Here is a 19,075-nt window from a genome sequence, read left to right as displayed (position 1 = left end):
TCGAAACACTTCTCTTAACAATGGAGTCCTAAACTTGGAATGACATCATACAGAGTGATACTTTTTGTAGCATACTGACGGATGCCCGTTTGCCATTTTAAGCTCAAGAGAGGAGATGGAGCCAATCACATCTCACAGGCTCATGGACCTCTTACAACGCACATTGCTGAAAGCAGGTGTTTGTTACATCAACACAATTGCTTCTAGGCTACTGGGCACTGTGTTTTATGGGTACATCTTAACAATGTGGTGCACAATCGCTGGACATGAGTTGGAGTACAGAATTATGGCAGAAGGTCCCATTGAGCCATACTTAAAACATTTTTTCCATATGGGCTACAATCAGAACCACATTTGCTTCCATAGAAATGAATGGGGCTTCTTTTGAAGTAAATACATTCGAAAGATGCATGTCAGATCTTATGCAACACTAACACTGATTTCTCAACTCCCACCTAGAAACAAATGTTATTGTTATTAAATTTCTATACTACCCATCATTTGAAGATCACAGGGCAGTTTACAGTGAGAGAGTACACATACTTTTAAAAGACATTAGCCAGTGATATTTTCAGAAGGCAATACAAAATTCCTTCATCATGGCTTTTCTGTTGACAAAAACAGTGTGCCTCCAACACACACACACAACCCCTAGAGTGCACCTTTACAAGCATATAAAGTAAGAGCCAACAGGCTTTCAACCCACCACCATGCATTTCACAGTGTATTCTAACTTGCTGCTCCTTTTCCCACTGTTCCTCAGGAGGCATCTATGGAATAAATTAATTGCAGTCATCCTGTGCCTTTGCAGCTGAGCAGTTTAGCTTCATGAAGCTTTGCACCTCCCGTCTTAAATATTATAAGGTATAAGCCAGTGCTACTGAAATAAAATTATCCTTCCTTTCAAAGCATGGCTAGGCAAACGATGGCCCTCTAGATGCTGCTTCAATCCCCAGCTCACAGCCATCATTGCCAATAATCAGGGATGTCATCTAGGGAGGCATGGCACATCTATGTTCCAAGATGCAAGTAGGACTAAAGTTAATAACCACTCTACATGCATAACTAGTGTTGGGGTACTGTTTAGCGTTTTTGTTGTTGGGGGGGGGGTTGTTGCCGTTATTGAGAATTACTTTTTTGTATTTTTATTTTAGATATTTTTAAAAAAAATATTTTTGCATTTTTCAAAATTTATTATATAGATCTTAACAGTTCTTTTTCTCTTAACTCAAGATCTTATCATATACAGTATGGGGAAATTGTTCAGTTTGGTTGTGTACTTTGAGGTTTTATTGTTCGAGACTTTTGTTATATTTGTAATTCTGTAATTTTTTCATGTTATAAGCTGCCCCAATATTTGTTTTAACTATGGATAGGCAGCATACAAGTACAATTATCTATGTCTGTACCTTGAAAAATATCACTTGCCAGTTTTATGCAAATCACAATTAGAAAGGCACAGCTAGCAGTTCACATTCAGTGCCGGACTACTTTTTTTTGGTAGTCCACGTGATACCAGCAAATTTTTGTTTTGCATGAACAGGTGAGTAGATTTGTCTCTCCAGTTTGAACCATACCAGACTGGTGGTACTGGGACATTCACGGCAGAGAATCTGAATGTGACTTTTATTTGAATGTGACTTAAGGATGCTTGTGTTTTATGGCTTATGTTTTCCTTGCACTAGTTAATAAGGCTAATAATGGTACCTTCTGATTTTAGGTGGTGGTGGTGCAAAAAAACAACAACACAAAAAACCATGTGAGTAGGCTCCCTGCTTCAAATCTCCCATCCCAAGGTGTAGACAGGTAGTGGGCCTGAAACATGGGGATGAGACAGTATGGTAGGGCCTTTTCCCTTTAATGCAAGTATCCACTGGGTGTGGGAGAGACACAATAGAATAGGGCTCAGATTGCCTTGAGTGTGATTTTTGGGTAGTATTTCTGCAACCAAACTTTCTTATGCAAGTGTTTAATCCATTGTGAGGTGAACATAACTTTAATGTCAGTCTACCCACCAGGTTTGCTCTCAAAGTACACAGAGGCTGACAGTCCTGCTCTTACATAAGGAACCAATGGCCGTTATTGCATAATATTAACAGTGATGTTACACTGAATTTTAAGAAGCCATAGAAAATAAAATTGTGTGCACTGGGGTGGGGTTCCAATCACAGAGTGATAAGAATAAAAGCTATAAACACCACCAAGGCGGCTTATCGACATTTGATTCCTTTTTATTTTAACATTGTGGCATAAATTTGCAGTGGCAGTGGTACAGACCGGCTCAGGAACCATTGTATCAGATTTATTTTCAAGTAATAACTAAAGTAATTTTGATTCATAGCTACATTTTGTGAATGCAAAAAAAAAACCCACTATAAAAATAAATTTACATTTTTGTAAATAACAAAAAAAGCAAATATATAGTGCCCTTTGGCTTAACCAAGTAAGAAAAACAAAAACCAAACTCACAAAACAGACTACTGGGTGTCAACCAAAGTTATCCGCTTTTTTTTTTCTTGACATAAATAGAAAATATAAGTTAGTATAACTCTTAAGTTGTTTTTTTTGTTTTTTGTTTTTTACAAATATACATTTTTTTGTTTGTTTTGCACTGAGAGATCAGCAGAGATTAAACATTTATATAAATGACTTTAAAGCTTTTACACTTCTGGCCAGTGTACTCACATTAGGCATAATACATTTTTAATATATATAAAACGTAATACATTGCACAGTTGTAAATTAACACTGCTCCGTCAGGTGGCTTGTAGTCGGGCCACTTTTGCTACATGGAGGTACAAGCAGTTCCTTCTGGGGCACGAGTAGAAGAGGAGGAACGAAAAAAACAAAACAGGGAAGAAAAAAAAACACACACAACCAGGGGATTCTTCCTCCCTACTCTGGGTCTCTATTGCCAGTCCCTTTTAACGTGTGGAGGAGGAAGGGCCTCTCAAGCTCTTGTGTTTCCAAGGAAACAATCACTTCGGTGTTGTAGTGCAAAATCTGCAAGAGAAGAGCAAGCGCATACATAGCACAAACTTGCACAGAGGACTCCCGGGCGACGTCGCAACTGGACGGAGTTGTTGGCCGATACAAAGAGACTCCCCCGCCCGCCCGCCCCCCCTCGCTCTCCCCTCCCCCCGAGGCGCAAGTTCAACTGATGAGTCAGCAAAAGCGGTGGTGGAGGGGGCGGAATGGGCTTTTTAAAAGAAAAAAAGAAAAAAGCAAGCCCCGTGCAATATCTGACCATCAGGAAGTTACTCCAGATCGGGGGAGAAGAATGGGGAGCACACCTAACTGACCAGTCAGGAGAGGCTCCTTTTGCAAGCCTCCGTTACCTTCCTATTCCCTTGCAATCCCCGCCAAGTTTTGCCAGCGGCCCCAACTGTTCTGCAAACTACCAGTCGCGCACGAGAGGTCGCCCCACTCCGAGAGGCAGGGCGGACCAGAAGGTGCGAGCTGCTTCCCAAGGCCTATCGAAACCTCCCTCCAAAATAAAAAAAACTTACACCCGTTTCTAAGTATTAAAAAACAGCCGATCTTGACGTGCACCCATCCCTCGCTCACCTCGTTCATCGGAGCCTTTTCCGGGGGGTCTGCTCGGCGGGGACAGCAGAAACCGAAGTTGGCAAGGCGCTGGGATGATCCCCGGGCACTTTCGAGTCTACGACTCTTTTCCGCTTGGCGAAGAAATCTGCGGGTCAGACCCAGGAGAAAGAGGGAGGGGAGGGATTAACAGGAATTCTGTGCGTGTGTGTTATTTTTTTTTGGGGGGGTCACTCGAGCCAAGAGCTTCAAGTTGGAAAGGGACACACCCCACCCTCGGTCAAGAAACGGGAGAAAAACAATCGCGCTGCACACCAGGGACCCGCCCTGCTTGGCTCGCCCGCCCGGGCGCCGCTACGGAGTGCCTGGCTCTGGGCTCCCCCTGTCGGCGAGCGGGGGGCGCCGCAGCTGCTCGGGTTTGTTTACGTCGCAAAGGGGAGGCAGCCGCCGCCGCCGCCGCCTGGCGAGCGCGATGTGCTGCGTAAGCATTTTCCTTCCCCGCTCCACCAACCCCCGAGTACCTGCGCGGAATTTTAAGCAGAGGCAGCGCCTCCGGGCAACGTTTTAAGACACCGCGCAGATGAGAAAGGGGTGGGGCGCCCCCATAACTCGGGCCGGGAGGGGCAAAGTTGGAGCAAACCCCCCCCCCCAAAAAAACAGGCACAAATGCAACCCAATCCGACGGCGGCGCTGCTTACCTGTGATGTGCGCTACACTGGCCGACGACGCCCTTTTCAGCGCCGCCGCGGCGCACGGGACAGGCTTGATTATAATCCCTGAGAAGCTGTGGAGCTGAGCGGCCCGGTTCTCTTGGTTGAGGCGCTCTTCGCCCGCCGACCTAGTGCTTTCCAAGGGGGCCGTCTTGCCCGGAGAGCTGAGCGGGGAGGGGGCCGAGGGAACCCCCGTCCCCTGGGGATCTGCCTCCGGAGGTGCCTCCGCGCTTCCCGGCGGAGGCGCCTTGGAGCGGATCACCAGCACCGGGAAGCGGCACTTGCCGACCTGCAGCGTCTCCCGGTAGAAAGCGGGCACGGCGCCTCCGTCCACCTCTTCCCACTGCAGCCTGCCCGGGCCGCCCAGCGGCGTCTCGCTCTGGAAGTTGTAGTCCCAGCGCTTCTGGCCGTCCTCGCAGATCTCCCGCAGCTTGCTCTTCAGGTCTCGGTTTAGCTCGTCGTGATCCACGGGGCCAAAGAGGTTCCTGCACACCCCGGTACGAGCGTGCAGCGGGAAAGTCCGCCGAGCCGCCAGGCGCTCCAGAGCCGAGGCGCTCGAGAGGTGCACGTTGGACATGATGGTGGCGGCGCCTAGTAGTAGTAGTAGTAGTAGTAGTAGTAGTAGCGGGCAGGTTCCTTTTCCGCCCGACGAGGCAGCGACCGCCTTTGCAAATCCAAATCACAACCCCGGAGAGCAGGGCTGGGCTTTCGCCTCCTCCCTTCGCCGGGGGCCCGGAATAACCTGCGCGCTCCCCGATCCCCTACGCCTTAACCTGCCCACCTTCCGCGCTTCGCTCTGCTTCTAGCAGCCTGCCTGGGGCTGCCTCCCTTTTTAAAGCTCTCACCGAGTGAGTTCGAGCAAAACATCGATTAACATAATACTATTTCTCTGCAATAACACTCTTGCCATTGGTAGACGCTCCATTCTACCCAGGGCGTCGGACCGCCTCCCCCGGCTCCTTATTGGGTGAAAGGCGAAGTGTGGCAAGGCGCCAAAACTGTCCTTGTCCTTGCTATTGGATAGCGTCTCCTGTCCGTCACGGTTGTGTTTAGAAAATTATGGGTGGGGGGGAGTTAGGGAGAGGAGAGAAGGCGGTGGCGAGTATCATGCGATTTAAAGAGATGGTTGAGTAACATGACACCCAGCCCACGGCTCAGCTCCCTTTGTTTGCAGTCGGCGACGGCTGCTTCTCTGGGAGTACTTTTTTGTTTTGTTATTGTCATTGCACTTTTTTTTTTAACACGAGAACTAGTGGAAGCACAGAATTACTAGAGGATTGTAGAGTTGGGTGGGTTTTAGGTTTCTGTTTGTGTTTGCAAGATTGAACAACTTTTCTACCCAGCATCTGAAAGTAAAAAAATCAAACGGCTTTGTGTAGAAAACAAAGGTTATATGTACAGTGGGGCTCCCCAAACGTTAGCCGACTTTCAAGGAGTTGACGGCTGCAAAAGGCAGCGAAGGGAACGGATTAATCCTAATATGTTTAGCATTCTTAGTAACAAGAGAGTCAATTGCTTGGTAGGTTTTGAAACTGCATCTGGACTGGGGCATGTAGGAAAATGAAAGCATTCTGTCTTTTTTCATTAAAAGAAAACCACTTAATCTAAGCTTGCTGTCTTAACTACACTGAATTGCCAAAGATTAACTGACTTGTGTGTAATACATCTTTCAGGTCATTGCAAATGTTGCCATCTGTGGTTACTGGAGTGGGAGTTGAGTTGCCGAACTCTACATCTGCAACCAAGTGTCTGAGGCATCCTGATGTGAGTTTCATACAGGACTTCCAGCTTTACCAGAGTGAGGATTCCCCCCCTCCCTTTGATGCTCCACCCCAACGAAACAAAAAGATTAAGCAAGCAAAAGAGTACCCTATTCTCAATTGTTGTTGTTGGGTTTTTTTTATCTTGGCAGCTTTCACCAACCTAGTGCCTTCCAGCTGTTTTGGACTACAGTTTCCTTCAGCCCAATCCAGGAAAGCCATGCTAGCTGGGGCTAACATCTAGACACCACCAGGTTGGCAAAAAACACCTGAATTAAAAAAAATACTGGACCCCCACAGTTCTCCATATCTGTTCTTTATCACAGGAGCAAGGCTTAGTTTATATTCCCTCTACCATTCTTCATCAGGTTGACATCTAGTTGACTACTGTGAGAAGATGCTGGACTAGATGGGCCATTGGCCTGATCCAGCAGATTCTTCTTATGTTGCTAGTATTTAAGGTGTTTTGGTGCTTTGTGCTTGAACATCCTGCTTTTCAGGGCTTGTGTACACTTCTGCTTGTCCCGCGTTTAGAAGTCATGAGTCCAAGTGCTTTTCCTCTTGCCCTGCTCCTTTCCCAGGGAAAACCTGGTCTTTAGTTTTAAATTGGAGCAAGCTACAGTCCAGAGAAAATCCAAATTGCCATTTGCTCTGATTGAGCACTAAAGAGTGGTTTGGGAGGGGCATGCAAGAGGTATTAAAGTCTTTTAAAGAAAGACTCCCATTCTCATTCATTTCCTTGAGTTGTGAGTGGATGGAACTTTTTCTCTTCGATGGAATAGCAGGGGAAGAACAACAGCTCCAATCTACTCATGATGGGAAAAAAATCACAAATATCTTTCCAGAAATAGCAGAATGGATTTGATATGATACAGCCAAAAGTAAAATTACTTGAGATCACCGAAGGTGCTGCAATCCAGGGGAGTAGTGTTGGCCTCTTAAATCAGAAGGACGTGAAGTAGCCTTGACGGGTGGGGGAATGTCATTACAGCCCTGGTTCCTGGGGGTTTTATCATTGAAATGCAACTTCCAAGAGGACCATATGGTGATTTGCAAGATGGCCTGCAGTCCAGAAAGATGCTGTTCAGTGAACAGTTCATAAAAAGGCTATCATGGTTCAGTGACACTGACAATACACCTCATTAGGCAAGACGTAAACCCCTGTTGGAAGGGTTTTTGATGGGGCAGAAAGAAGAAAAGGTCAGTCATCCAATCAGACCTTCAAGCGAAAACAGGTGATGAAATATTAATTCCTTTGATTTAACAACCTATCAGATCTAGTCCACAAAAGAAATGATGGGACCAAAGCCAATCCCGCTTCAGAGAGTAAATGATCATGGTATACACAGTTATCCTTTTAGCGATTGGTACTTTGCCAAAAGAAGGCAGAATTCAATTTCTTTTCAAGCCTTGGCAATGATTAACCAATAAAGTATAAGCCCCACAGACTAAGCTTTGTTCACTTTAAAGTTTGCGTTGGTCCACTGTGAGCCTGCCTATCCTATAGACGTGTGTCCATGTATCCGGGAGCAGATAACACTCTGGGCAAGGCGAGTGGAGCCCGTGAAGTCAACTGCGCTGCATGCCAGCTGCACTCCAAGTGAAACAGCTTGTTTGAATGTTTGGCATAGAGCTTGTGCTGAGATATTTGGCTCTGCAGATGGCTTAAATGGAAGGCACCTAGGTGAGTGGTCCCCATCTTGTCCCCACACATTCTGTCATCCCCACGGTTTGTGCCACACAGCCTCTTATTTTGGTGCTGCTTGGCAGCATCTTAGGGTTGCCCACGTCAGGCTAGTGATGTAATTATTTAATGTTCTCTCCTGAACAAACAAAACTTTGAATTGGCTTTTATTGTAGTGATTGTTACTATCTAGAAAAGGCAACATGAATGCACAGTGTTTGAATGCAGAAACATATATTGTACTTAGAAAGTATATGTTTCCTGGTTATGATTATTATCTCTCTGTCCCAACCATTTACCCCAGGGGTAGCTAACCTTTTCTTGGCCTGAGGGCCATATTCATCCTTGGTCAACTCTCCAGGGGCTGCATAGCAGCATTAGGTATTGTCTTCCCATGCTCTCACACACTTAATCCCATGTGCATGCATACACAGCCATCAGCTAATTCATACAGGTCAGCTGAGGAAGGAGCTATCACTGCCCCACTTTCCATTCATCTGCAAAAAGCAATGACATTGAAGACCAATTCTGTGTAATGGAACCCAGCCACCACCTCTGCCACCTTCACTTATCCAGCTCTGTAACCAGTGTTTTTTTCCCCTGGGGGTACTCAAGGGAACCTTCCTTCCCCCAAATTTTCAAAGTGTGGCACCTACTTCAACAACTTCATGGTGAGTACCAGCACCTTGTTTTTTATTGAAAAAAAGCAATGTCTGTAACAAAGTGCCTTTCATTGTTGTTGTTTGTTGTTGTTGTTTAGTCGTTTAGTCATGTCTGACTCTTCATGACCCCATGGACCAGAGCACGCCAGGCACTCCTGTCTTCCACTGCCTCCCGCAGTTTGGTCAGACTCATGTTGGTAGCTTCGAGAACACTGTCCAACCATCTCGTCCTCTGTTGTCCCCTTCTCCTTGTGCCCTCAATCTTTCCTAACATCAGGGTCTTTTCCAGGGAGTCTTCTCTTCTCGTGAGGTGGCCAGAGTATTGGAGCCTTAGCTTCAGGATCTGTCCTTCCAGTCAGCACTCAGGGCAAACTAATCCAAGACCTGTTTTCTTGTACATCACACTCTGCCCATCATTGCCTGTTGCCATAACTATGTTGCAAGCTACCATAATTTTCCTGTACTTTGATGGTTGTGCGTTAGCCATCCTAATGCTCTTTGACTGTGGTGTCCTGAACCACATATGGCATCAGCACAGTGATTCCTGACAGGCTTGGGTCATCATTCCTGGCTAATTTTTCTGATTCTTTAACTAGTATTAGGCCAGAATTCCCTGTTTTGAGGAAAACACTGGGGAAACACTGACTGATGATCCCAAGAAAGAATCTTCATTGCTGAAGCTCATACACAATGCAAGGGGGGAAGTGTTTAGTCCCAATGCTTGTTCCTGGCTTCATAATCCTTGAGTTGTTGCTTGAACTTGACCATTGTGTAGGCTCAGCCATTGTTGTGCTGTACTGTAAATATTCACTTCCCAACAGTCATTCATAGAACCAAGCGACAGGATTTTGCCACAATTGGTTTTCTGATAGGGAATGAAACAAGGCTATTGTTAATGACTTAGCATTAAGCCATTAACCTCACATAAAGTTGACAGTAGCGTTAGGCTTAATATTGATTTCCAAGAACACTGATGTTTCAGGTTCTCTCTGAAGGCTCAGTAACGGTGGCAAAATGAAAATATGTGTTACTGACTCTTCTGTTGCTAGTTTGCTGTTACTCCATGGCAAACATGGAAATATTCATGTGGTAGAAGCATCTCAGGCCTTGTACTTAGTTTTCCAACTGAGCTCAGTGGAAAAGTTTCAGCCTTCTTAGCACAGGGGTAGCTGTCCTAGTCTGGCAGGTGTAGGCCATGGTTAGGACACAAGCCTACAGTGTACAAGACCTCACACACAAGGTTGCCAGACAATGGTAGGGCAAGGCAGGCAGGCAAAGACAAACCAGTTAGGCACAAGGAACCAGAATGAGGCCAAATTCACAGCAAATATTAAAACTCTATGCTACCACTTCAAACTGTCATGACTTCCCTAAAAGGATTCTGGGAGCTGTAGTTTATTAAGGGTGCTGACAGTGGTTAGGAAGCCCCGATTCCCCTCACAGAAATGATTCTCAGAGTTCCCTGTGAAAAGGCATTGATTGTTAAGCCACTCTGGAAAGTGTAGCTTTCTGCAATAAGTTTTATTGTGTTATATTCTGCCCTTCCACCTAAAGTTGCCCAAGGTGACAAACACATCTGCAATTATTATTTTTTGAGAAAAAAGGCATTCTAAAACAGTTAAAAATATGGTAATCTTATAATTGATCAAAATGATATCTCTAGAGAACACAGATATATTAGATCTGGAGAGTGTTAATAACAGATATGGGTGGCATGCCTACCTTGGCTACAACAAGGTGAAAGTTCACAGAGGATTTACTAACCATATAGTAAGGAATGCTCTGTGCAAGGTATGGACCAGATTTCAACAATTATTAGAACCAAAAACGCCATGGTGACTCCCCGCTAGAGACATTTGCAATTAAAAAATTAAATACAGAAAGCAATTGGGCAAATTATAGTCAATTATTAATACAAGATCAGGGACAACTGAAGCTCAAAACATTCAAGGAGATAATACATTACCTCAACGACTGGCTTCAATATCATCAATTAAATAATGTATTTAATTCAGTCAAAAAATGGGTTTGGGAGAGAAGAATCTAAATTACGAAAAGTATTATTTAAAAATAATAAGAAATTAATATCCAAAACTTACAATCTTTTATTGAAATGGGATCTAAAAGATGAGGAACTAAAAGAAATTATGGTCAAATGGGAGCAAGATATCGGCCACACAATATATATGGAACAGTGGGAAAGGCTTTGCAGGTCGGACATCAGCTTTACTGCCTGTTACACTGTTAAAGAGAATATAATGAAAATGTTCTATAGGTGCTATTTGACACCTTCCAGTCTCGCCAAGATATATAACTTAAAAACCAATCTATGTTGGAAATGTAATAATGCTGAGGGGACAATGATGCGTGTATGGTGGGGCTGTGAGAAAATTAATTTTTTTTAGGGATGTATTCATGAAGAGCGAAAAAAGATGTTTAAAATTTCTATTGAAAATAAACCAGAGGCATATTTATTAGGTGTTTTGGGAAAAGACATCCCACAGGATAAGAAAACACTATTTTTATATGCCACAGCCACAGCCAGATTATTACTTGCTAAAAATTGGAAAGGAGTTGTTATCCCAACAAAAGATGAATGGATAAGTAAACTATGTGAATTTATAAAACTGGCGAAGTTACCGGTAACAGCAGCCACAAGACATCAGACAAATCAGAAATTAAGGAAGTCATGGCAATGCTTTGGGGGCTATATGAAAAAACACTGTTCTAAGGATAATATGTTGATATGCATAAACTAAGTTTGTAAAGTAGATAATCAGACTAAATAGATAAATTGGATATATAAGGAATAATATTTAAAAGATGCAAAGTTAATAAGATTAATAACTAGACGGAATGTCAAGTGGTGGTGGAGGGAAGTCACATGAGTGCATATTAGATGGTATTGGTTTTCATTTATGTACACTGTAAGTTTCTCTTTCTTTTCTTTTTTTGTATGTCTATTTTTGGGTACGCCTGTTCGCTGTTCTCTGTATGTCTGTTTTTTGAATAATTAAAAAAAATGACAGCGAGCATAAAAAAGATCTGCCTTGTACAATCCAAATGGAATTTGTATGTCAACAGTGAAGTCCAAATTGTCTGCAGTTAGTGAAGAATGCTGCAGTACAACTTCTGACAGGATGGAGACCTTACTGGCATGTAACACTTGTGCCCTGGTGGCCAGTTTGCTACTGGGCCAAGTCCAATGTGTTATTAATAATATATGAAGCCCTTAACAACTTGGGACCAATGTACCTGTGAGATCACCTTCCCTCATATAGGCCCACTTGGCCACTTTGCTCTGTGGACTGGCACTGTTCCAAGTGCCACATAATACCCATTCCATATTTGTAATAAATTGATAGTCTACTCTAGCAGCACCCACACTTTGGGTGTGAGGCAGGCACTGTACTGTTTTCGGTGCCTGCTACAAACATTTTTATTTAGATAAGCCTAACCAGGCATGTGCAAATTTGAGGGATCAAAATGCTCCAACAGGGATCACGCCTGCCTCTTCACTGCTCCCCAGGGCTGATTTGAACGTGCTGGTGCTGGCCTGTCGTGTCTGGAGGCTAAAAACCAGCAAGCAGTCAATGGAGGGAAGGCAGGCAGGCAGTGAGGAGATGCTGGTGGCAGCGTGGCCTTGAGCTGAGTGGTTGAGACTGCACTTATGAAGCTTATCCCACTACTGGGATTAATGTGTGCGTGATCAGACAGACCAGCAGGCCTCCTCCTCCTCTCTTACATTTATCCAGTCCTTTCTCCTTGCTAGCACTATTGTTTCTGCTCTCAGCGTCACGTATGCACACTAGTGCCGATGCTTGTGGTAACAGTTCAATTTAAAAACAAAAACGAGGGAACTGGGCAAAACTATTTTACTTCAGCAGGAGGGTGGAGAGGGGGGCAAGGAAGGAAGTCGTTGGGGGGCAAATAAGGCAGGGAAGTGTGACCACGCAGCCTTTCGCAATGGCTCCAACCACCGCTCCAGCCAAGTGAGACAATTGCACTAGTCAGCTCACCCCATGCACTCTAGCTGATCTCCTTTTAAAGCCATTGGAGCACATGGCTGTCACCACATCTGGTGCCAGGAAACTCCAGCCATTAATTACGTGCAGTGTGACAACGTTCTTGCTTTTCTCTGTCTGGAACCTGCTGTCGGTCAGTTTTATCAAGTTGTAGTATTTTATCGGGTTGTAGTATTTCCAGCACTGTGGTAGCTGTTTTGAGATGGGGCAGGGAGAGCCGGTTTTTATTATTATTGAATCATTAATTGCTTTTCAGTAACTAGAAAAATAGTGCACAAATTCTATTTTTTTTAAAAAAGAAAAAGTAAGAACTTTATTCCATGAGTGTACAGGGGTATATTCAGTCCCTTTCCTCATGATCCCTAGCATATAATTTGCCTTTTCCACAGCTGTAGCATGCTAATTTAAATTTTCATTGAATTATTCACCATGATCATAAGATCATATTCCTGGTTAGTCACCATCAGTTTAGACCAGGGGTCAGCAAACTTTTTCAGCAGGGGGCTGGTCCACTGTCCCTCAGACCTTTTGGGGGGCTGGACTATATTTTTTTTGGGGGGGAGGATGAACAAATTCCTATGCCCCACAAATAACCCAGAGATGCATTTTAAATAAAAGGATAAAAGAGATGCATTTTAAATAAAAGCTCCACAAATAACCCAGAGATGCATTTTAAATAAAATTCTACTCATGTAAAAACATGCTGATTCTTGGACTGTTCGCGGGCCAGATTGAGAAGGCGATTGGGCCGGATCCGACCCCTGGGCCTTAGTTTGCCTACCCATGGTTTAGACCCTTTTGGTGTATATTTGAAGATATGTGCATCACTTTACCCTGTTGTTGAACCTTGTTTGTCCATTCATCTAGATTAGAGAGAACCCTTTATAGCTATTTGCAGTCTGATGGGTTTTTCACCATCCTTAATAATTTGGTGTCATTCCAATACCTGGCCAATTCAACATTCCTTTTTAACATATCCCTGATGAGCAAATAAACAGCACCGCCCCCGATACAGATACTTTAGGAACTCTACTTTTACTTCCCACCACTGCAAGACTTTTCCATTTCCTCCTACTCTCTGCTTTCTTACTAAGCCATAAGACGAACAGTCTTCTTACCATGACTGCTAAGATTGCTCAGGAGCCTTTGGTGAAGGACATTGTCAAAAGGTTTTTACACATCTAAATACACAAATAAACCTGATGGTCAACATCTGCATACTTGTTTAATAGTTACTAGAATTGTTAGGGCTATTTGCTAAAGAATTGTACGAGGAATCTCCAGTTTTTGCTGCGATGAGATCTTAAATTAGTAGTATAATATTCTACCTAATCTAGTTCACTATGGAGAGAACACCAGTCATTATTATAAGTGCTTGCTGCCAACACAATGTCAAGCATTATCTTTTTTTATATATATATATAAAAAACCACCCCTCTTTCTTCCTAATCAAACCTGCTGAACTCTCCTCTACCTTGAGAGCCAGTGTGGTGTAGTGGTTAAGAGCAGTAGACTCGTAATCTGGTGAACCGGGTTTGCATCTCCGCTCCTCCACATGCAGCTGCTGGGTGACCTTGGGCTACTCACACTTCTTTGAAGTCTCTCAGCCCCACTCACCTCACAGAGTATTTGTTGTGTAGGAGGAAGGGAAAGGAGAGTGTTAGCCGCTTTGAGACTCCTTCAGGTAGTGATAAAGCGGGATATCAAATCAAACTCTTCTTCTACCTTGCTCCTCTCCCTTTGCTTTTGTGCCAAGTCACTCTGTGGTTATGGTTCCCTCAGTTTATGCCTTCCACCTGTGTCACTGAATTATTCCTGTCTGATTCTCTTAACTCCCATCAGCTTCAGCCAGAATGGCCAAGAGCCCAGGGATGATAGCCGTTATACTCCAGCAACAACTGAATGCTCAAAGGGTCCCCACCCCTGCTTTTTCCTCTTAATTTACACTTAGGCTAGGGGTAGGTGTTGCTGGGAGCTGTAATCCAAAACATCTGGAGGGCACCAGATTGGCAAAGGGTGGCCTAGATCTCTTGATTCAGTATGTGCTGCTGGAACACTTCTGGAGAAAGGCCGGTGCCTATGCAGCTTTCATCAATGAAAATGCAATGCAACAATCACAAAGCCACATGTTATGGACAATATAGGTTAAGAAAACAATGCAATCTGAAATGGCAATCAAGCCAGCTGTTTTTTAAACAGCAGCAGAAATTACACAGTCAAGGCCTTTTAAAATAAAAACATTTACAAAGGATCGTCTAAGAGAGACTAATGAGGGAGCAGCTGGATTTCCACAGAAATTGCCAAAGTGGTAAAATAGCTTGACTCTGTGGCCATTTCTATAAGCCAGAATGCATTCTTCACATAAAACCCCAAGATGCCCTTGGCTTGGGATATATCCTATACTACCCAATGAATAGTTAGTAGTGGACGATTGTTGTATTTTAGTTACAGGTAGGTAGCCGTGTTGGTCTGCCATAGTCAAAACAAAATAAAATAAAAAATTCCTTCCAGTAGCACCCAAGTCTCTAAGGTGCTACTGGAAGGAATTTTTTATTTTATTTTGCTGTATTTTAGTTCTCTGTTCATCGGCTTCAGGTCAATGCAATGCACAACATGGTGGTGTGGAATCCAGTTGGAATCCCAGAACAATTACAGCAGAGTCTTGTGTCACAAGTATGTAGTTGTTTTTGATAACCCTCTAGAAGCCAAACAATTCCCAAATGGAAAGCACTCAATTCCTCTCATCCCTAGCCTTATGCTAAGCAGGCTGCTGAGCCATAGAATCATAGAATTGTAGTTGGAAGGGACCCCAAGGATCATCTAGTCCAACCCCCTTCAGTGCAGGAATCCTTTCCACAGCTGTCCCTGGGTGACCTCAACCACCAACCCTCTGGTTAACAATTATGCATTTGGCTTGTAGGCAAGATGGTTCCTGCTTTAGTGGTTCTGTCAGCCCTACAGACCTCCTACTTTTGGGAATCTTCATTGGTCCCACACTCTATCCCCAATTTCCATTTTCCTGCCAGTTCTCCTTCTCCTTAAAAATAAAAAAATAAATCCCTGGATATTTTCAGCATCTTTTCCTTTGTTCAGGTAGCGAGTTCTGGCTCACTGCTCTGTGCTGCATTCAATATATCCTCTTACTGCACACAAATCAGTTGTATGGCTTGAAATGCTTTGCTCCAGAAGTGATATATTGGTCTCCCCCTTCCACAATAATAAATTAGAAGCTATAACACCTACTGTTCTGAGGGCTGCAAATCTTAAGTGTGTGCTTGCCTACAGTTTTCAGAACATTTTTATTGTACACAGCAAGCCCCTGGCCACATGGTCCCATGTCTGCATTTTCAGTAGCGCATTAGGGTAAGCAGGGTCAGGCTTAGTAAAAATAAAAGGCAGACAAGGAAGGTGGGCAGCACCCTGGAGAGCTCCAACTGGACTCCAGACAGGGCAGGCTTGAATGTTGCTCCAATATGTGGAAAACTCAGACTGAGGGTTCGCCCACACTTACCTTTGCTCTGCATTTCTAGGCACAGGTCTGCGTTTTAAAGCTCAGTCGGTAGAGCACGAGACTCTTAATCTCAGGGTTGTGGGTTTGAGCCCCACGTTGGGCGAAAGATTCCTGCATTGCAGAGGGTTGGACTAGATGACTCTCGTGGTCCCTTCCACTGCTACAAATCTGTGATTCTGTCAAGACAATAGGAGAGGTAGCCCAGCGACTGGCCCCTAAGTAGTGGCCCCCAAGTACAGCCTCAATACGGCCTGAAGTGCACTCTTGGAGATACTTTTTCTACCCTCCTCAGGAGAGGTAGTTGCTCAGTAAAACTGGGGTCCAGTATAAATAGCACCTTTAGGTTATATGTATATACATTTCCACCTTTAAAATTCTGTGAAAGCCACATTTAGGAGGCCAATATTGTGTCTGCTTCTTGAGGCTGTCTCTGTTTGCACACAGGGTGAAATGCAAATAACGACAACAGCAGCAGCAGCAGCAGCAGCAGCAACAACAACAACAGTAGTAGTAGTAATACTAGTAATGGTTACATTCTTGGCGTCCACCCTCTTAGGCCCATTTCAAAGTATTGTGTTTTCTGCACTTGACATTATCTCCATGTAAAGCCAGAATTTCTTAAGTGAGAATTTAATTTTCAGTTTGTAGTGGGGGTGAAATTCAGAGTTATTTGGGGGAGGATAAATTATCAAAAGTTTTGGGGTGGAGACTGACTTGGAGTAAAAACAGAGGGGACAGAACTCCCTGCCCTCCCCACCCTGTCTTTCCTTAACCATACTTTTGGCAGTGGCAGTGGAACTCCTTGTTTCCATTCTCCCACAACTTACGACGCTCCCTTGGAACAACACCAAATCACTACATGCCATGTTATTTCAAAGGCATTGTGGATTGCAGAGGCAGCCCCTGCTGGCAGCCACCCCTCTCCCCTGTACAATCCTCCCAGAATTATACTATGTTAAGATGTGGCCTAATTTGGGGGTGGGGATACCGGCCATCAGAAAGGCCTGTGGAAAGGAGTTCCACCCCTGCAAGCAAAGTGTTTAGGGAAAGAAGGGGGAAGAGGCTGCTACCCCTGCCTGTCTTATTATGGAAACATGAGTCAAGCGAGGAGGAAAGGAGTGCAGCTCTGGGATGTTTTTGAGAGCAGGCTCGAGGCTGTCATCTGCTGGAGAACTGGGGTAACTGATGGATTCTCCTTGCTGCGGCGAGTGAGGTGATAATGAGGCTTTCAAGAGTTACTCTTGTTTGTGGAAGATTAGCATGGAGGAAGTCACAGAAGGAGGAAAATAAACAAAGGCTCAATGCTTCTGTCCTATTTCATGCTATCAGTTTAAATTTTAACGCCTCCTTGCGAGATTCTTTGCATTTCTAATCAAAAGCTTAAAGGATGTCTTTCGGGAAGCGGAATATTTTTTGGTGGAAGCTGTAATGTGGTTTTGAACCTATGCACTGCTGAGCTTACTGCCAGTCCCAGGCGACAATGCATATGAGTGCAGTCCACATGGTTGAGGTAGGGACGCTGGTGGTGCTGTGGTCTAAACCACAGAGCCTAGGACTTGCTGATGAGAAGGTTGGCAGTTCGAATCCCCGCGACAGGGTGAGCTCCTGTTGTTCTGCCCACCTAGCAGTTCGAAAGCACATCAAAGTGCAAGTAGATAAACAGGTACTGCTCCGGCGGGAAGGTAAACGGTGTTTCCGTGTGCAGCTCTGGTTCACCAGAAGAAGTTTAGTCATGCTGACCACATGACCTGGAAGCTGTACGCCAGCTCCCTCGGGTTATAGAGCAAGATGAGCGCGCAACCCCAGAGTCGTCCGCGACTGGACCTAACAGTCAGGGGTACCTTTGCCTTTACCTTTACCACATGGTCAACTAATCTGGGATACGACCCCATGTTTCCCTAGCCAAATTCCAACATTGTGCCCCCTTTTACCAGCTCACAATTCTATCACTGTCCACTGATAATCTTGATAAATAGGGTTTTATGCTACGTACCGGCACTCTTTGTGTGTGTGTCAATAGATCAACACAGCTGCATGCATTTGTTGGACTCATGAGGGCTGTCACGATGAGCTCCTGCACTTCAAGATTTACTACTACATCACAAAGCACTGCTATACCTCATAAAATTTCCATTTCCCAAAATCGGTGAATATTTTCACCATCCCTCCAATCACAGAAATATCCCCCAAAGTGTCCCCTTCAAATGTGTGTGTGGGATTTAGGGGGCATTATCACTTCACTAATGGAAATACACATATATTGTACCAGTTTAAATGTGGAATAATTGGTTTTTTGGTGTGTGGTTTTTTTTCCCCTTGTTTTTTTCTATGAGTGCATGGTTTAAGTAGCCAGTGTATGTTTTGTGTTTTGACTAATTGCAACAGAAGATAATTTGGTGTAGTTTTATTAGATATATGAAAGGGGGGTTGGTGGTAGGTTGGGATGGGAAAGAAATTTGATTCACTTCTCATTTAAAGATTAACCCACTTCAGTCACACTTTCCGCAACATTGCGCATATCCAAACATAGTCCTCCTTCCAGATTCATGTAGTGGAATTTTGGAAGGCAGCTCTTCAGCCAAGTAATGTTTACAAAAATGCAGACACCAGAGTAAATTGTGCATAAAAATGTACCTATAAGCAAAAATAATGTACAAAATTGCATTCTATTCAAGGAAATTGCTTTGCAAAAATGTTTATATTAGGCAAAAATGCATAGACAATTTGGCATATTATAAGAAATTCATATTAAAATGCTGATGGAGTCTCATGAGGACTTTTTTTTAATTAAAAAAAAATCACAAACTGATGTGGAAAATTGGAGGACCGAGCTTAAGATTGGAAAAATGAGAGGTAGGCAAAGTTTCTCATGTCACAATACTTTAAAGCGTTGAAAAATTACGGTATATGTTGCTTTTGAAATCCCTTCTTTCCATACAAGAGAGAGAGAGAGAGAGATATCTCCTTCTGGTCTCCTCTGGTCATTCTGTGACCTACTTTCCTCCCTTTATTCTTGCCCCAGAAAAACCCCCCACTCATGTTAAATTTCAAATGATTTGCATGCAAAATTTTCTGAGTTCCAGAATTAGCCATATCTAGAGCTAACATACACCAATACTGAATCTATGCATGAATAATTAGAAGCACCATCTTACGTTTACTCATAAGTAAGCACCA

General features: G+C 43.9%; 1 protein-coding gene across 1 annotated transcript; it reads right to left on the bottom strand.

Annotated features, from left to right (window-relative positions):
• Positions 1-2,210: 2,210 nt before the first annotated feature.
• On the bottom strand, positions 2,211-4,904 carry CDKN1C (cyclin dependent kinase inhibitor 1C). Its single transcript, XM_033154351.1, has 3 exons — positions 4,245-4,904; positions 3,568-3,694; positions 2,211-3,003 (listed from the first exon to the last, which is right to left on the bottom strand). The coding sequence occupies exons 1-2, from the start codon at positions 4,831-4,833 to the stop codon at positions 3,573-3,575; spliced, it is 711 nt and encodes a 236-aa protein (XP_033010242.1). The 5' UTR covers positions 4,834-4,904; the 3' UTR covers positions 2,211-3,003; positions 3,568-3,572.
• Between the last annotated feature and the right edge of the window lie 14,171 nt (positions 4,905-19,075).

The sequence above is a fragment of the Lacerta agilis genome, chromosome 1 (assembly GCF_009819535.1).
Source record: "Lacerta agilis isolate rLacAgi1 chromosome 1, rLacAgi1.pri, whole genome shotgun sequence".
NCBI classification, from domain to species: domain Eukaryota; kingdom Metazoa; phylum Chordata; class Lepidosauria; order Squamata; family Lacertidae; genus Lacerta; species Lacerta agilis.
Note: the sequence above shows the minus strand (reverse complement) of the source record. Positions and strands in the feature narration are given on the sequence as shown.

Bases quoted from the DNA above. Each gene is read 5' to 3' on its own strand.
- CDKN1C (XM_033154351.1), bottom strand. From the start codon at position 4,833: ATGTCCAACGTGCACCTCTCGAGCGCCTCGGCTCTGGAGCGCCTGGCG. The intron at 3,695-4,244 runs GTAAGCAGCGCC...TCTGACCCGCAG, and splicing joins CAGTGTAGCGCACATCACAG to ATTTCTTCGCCAAGCGGAAA.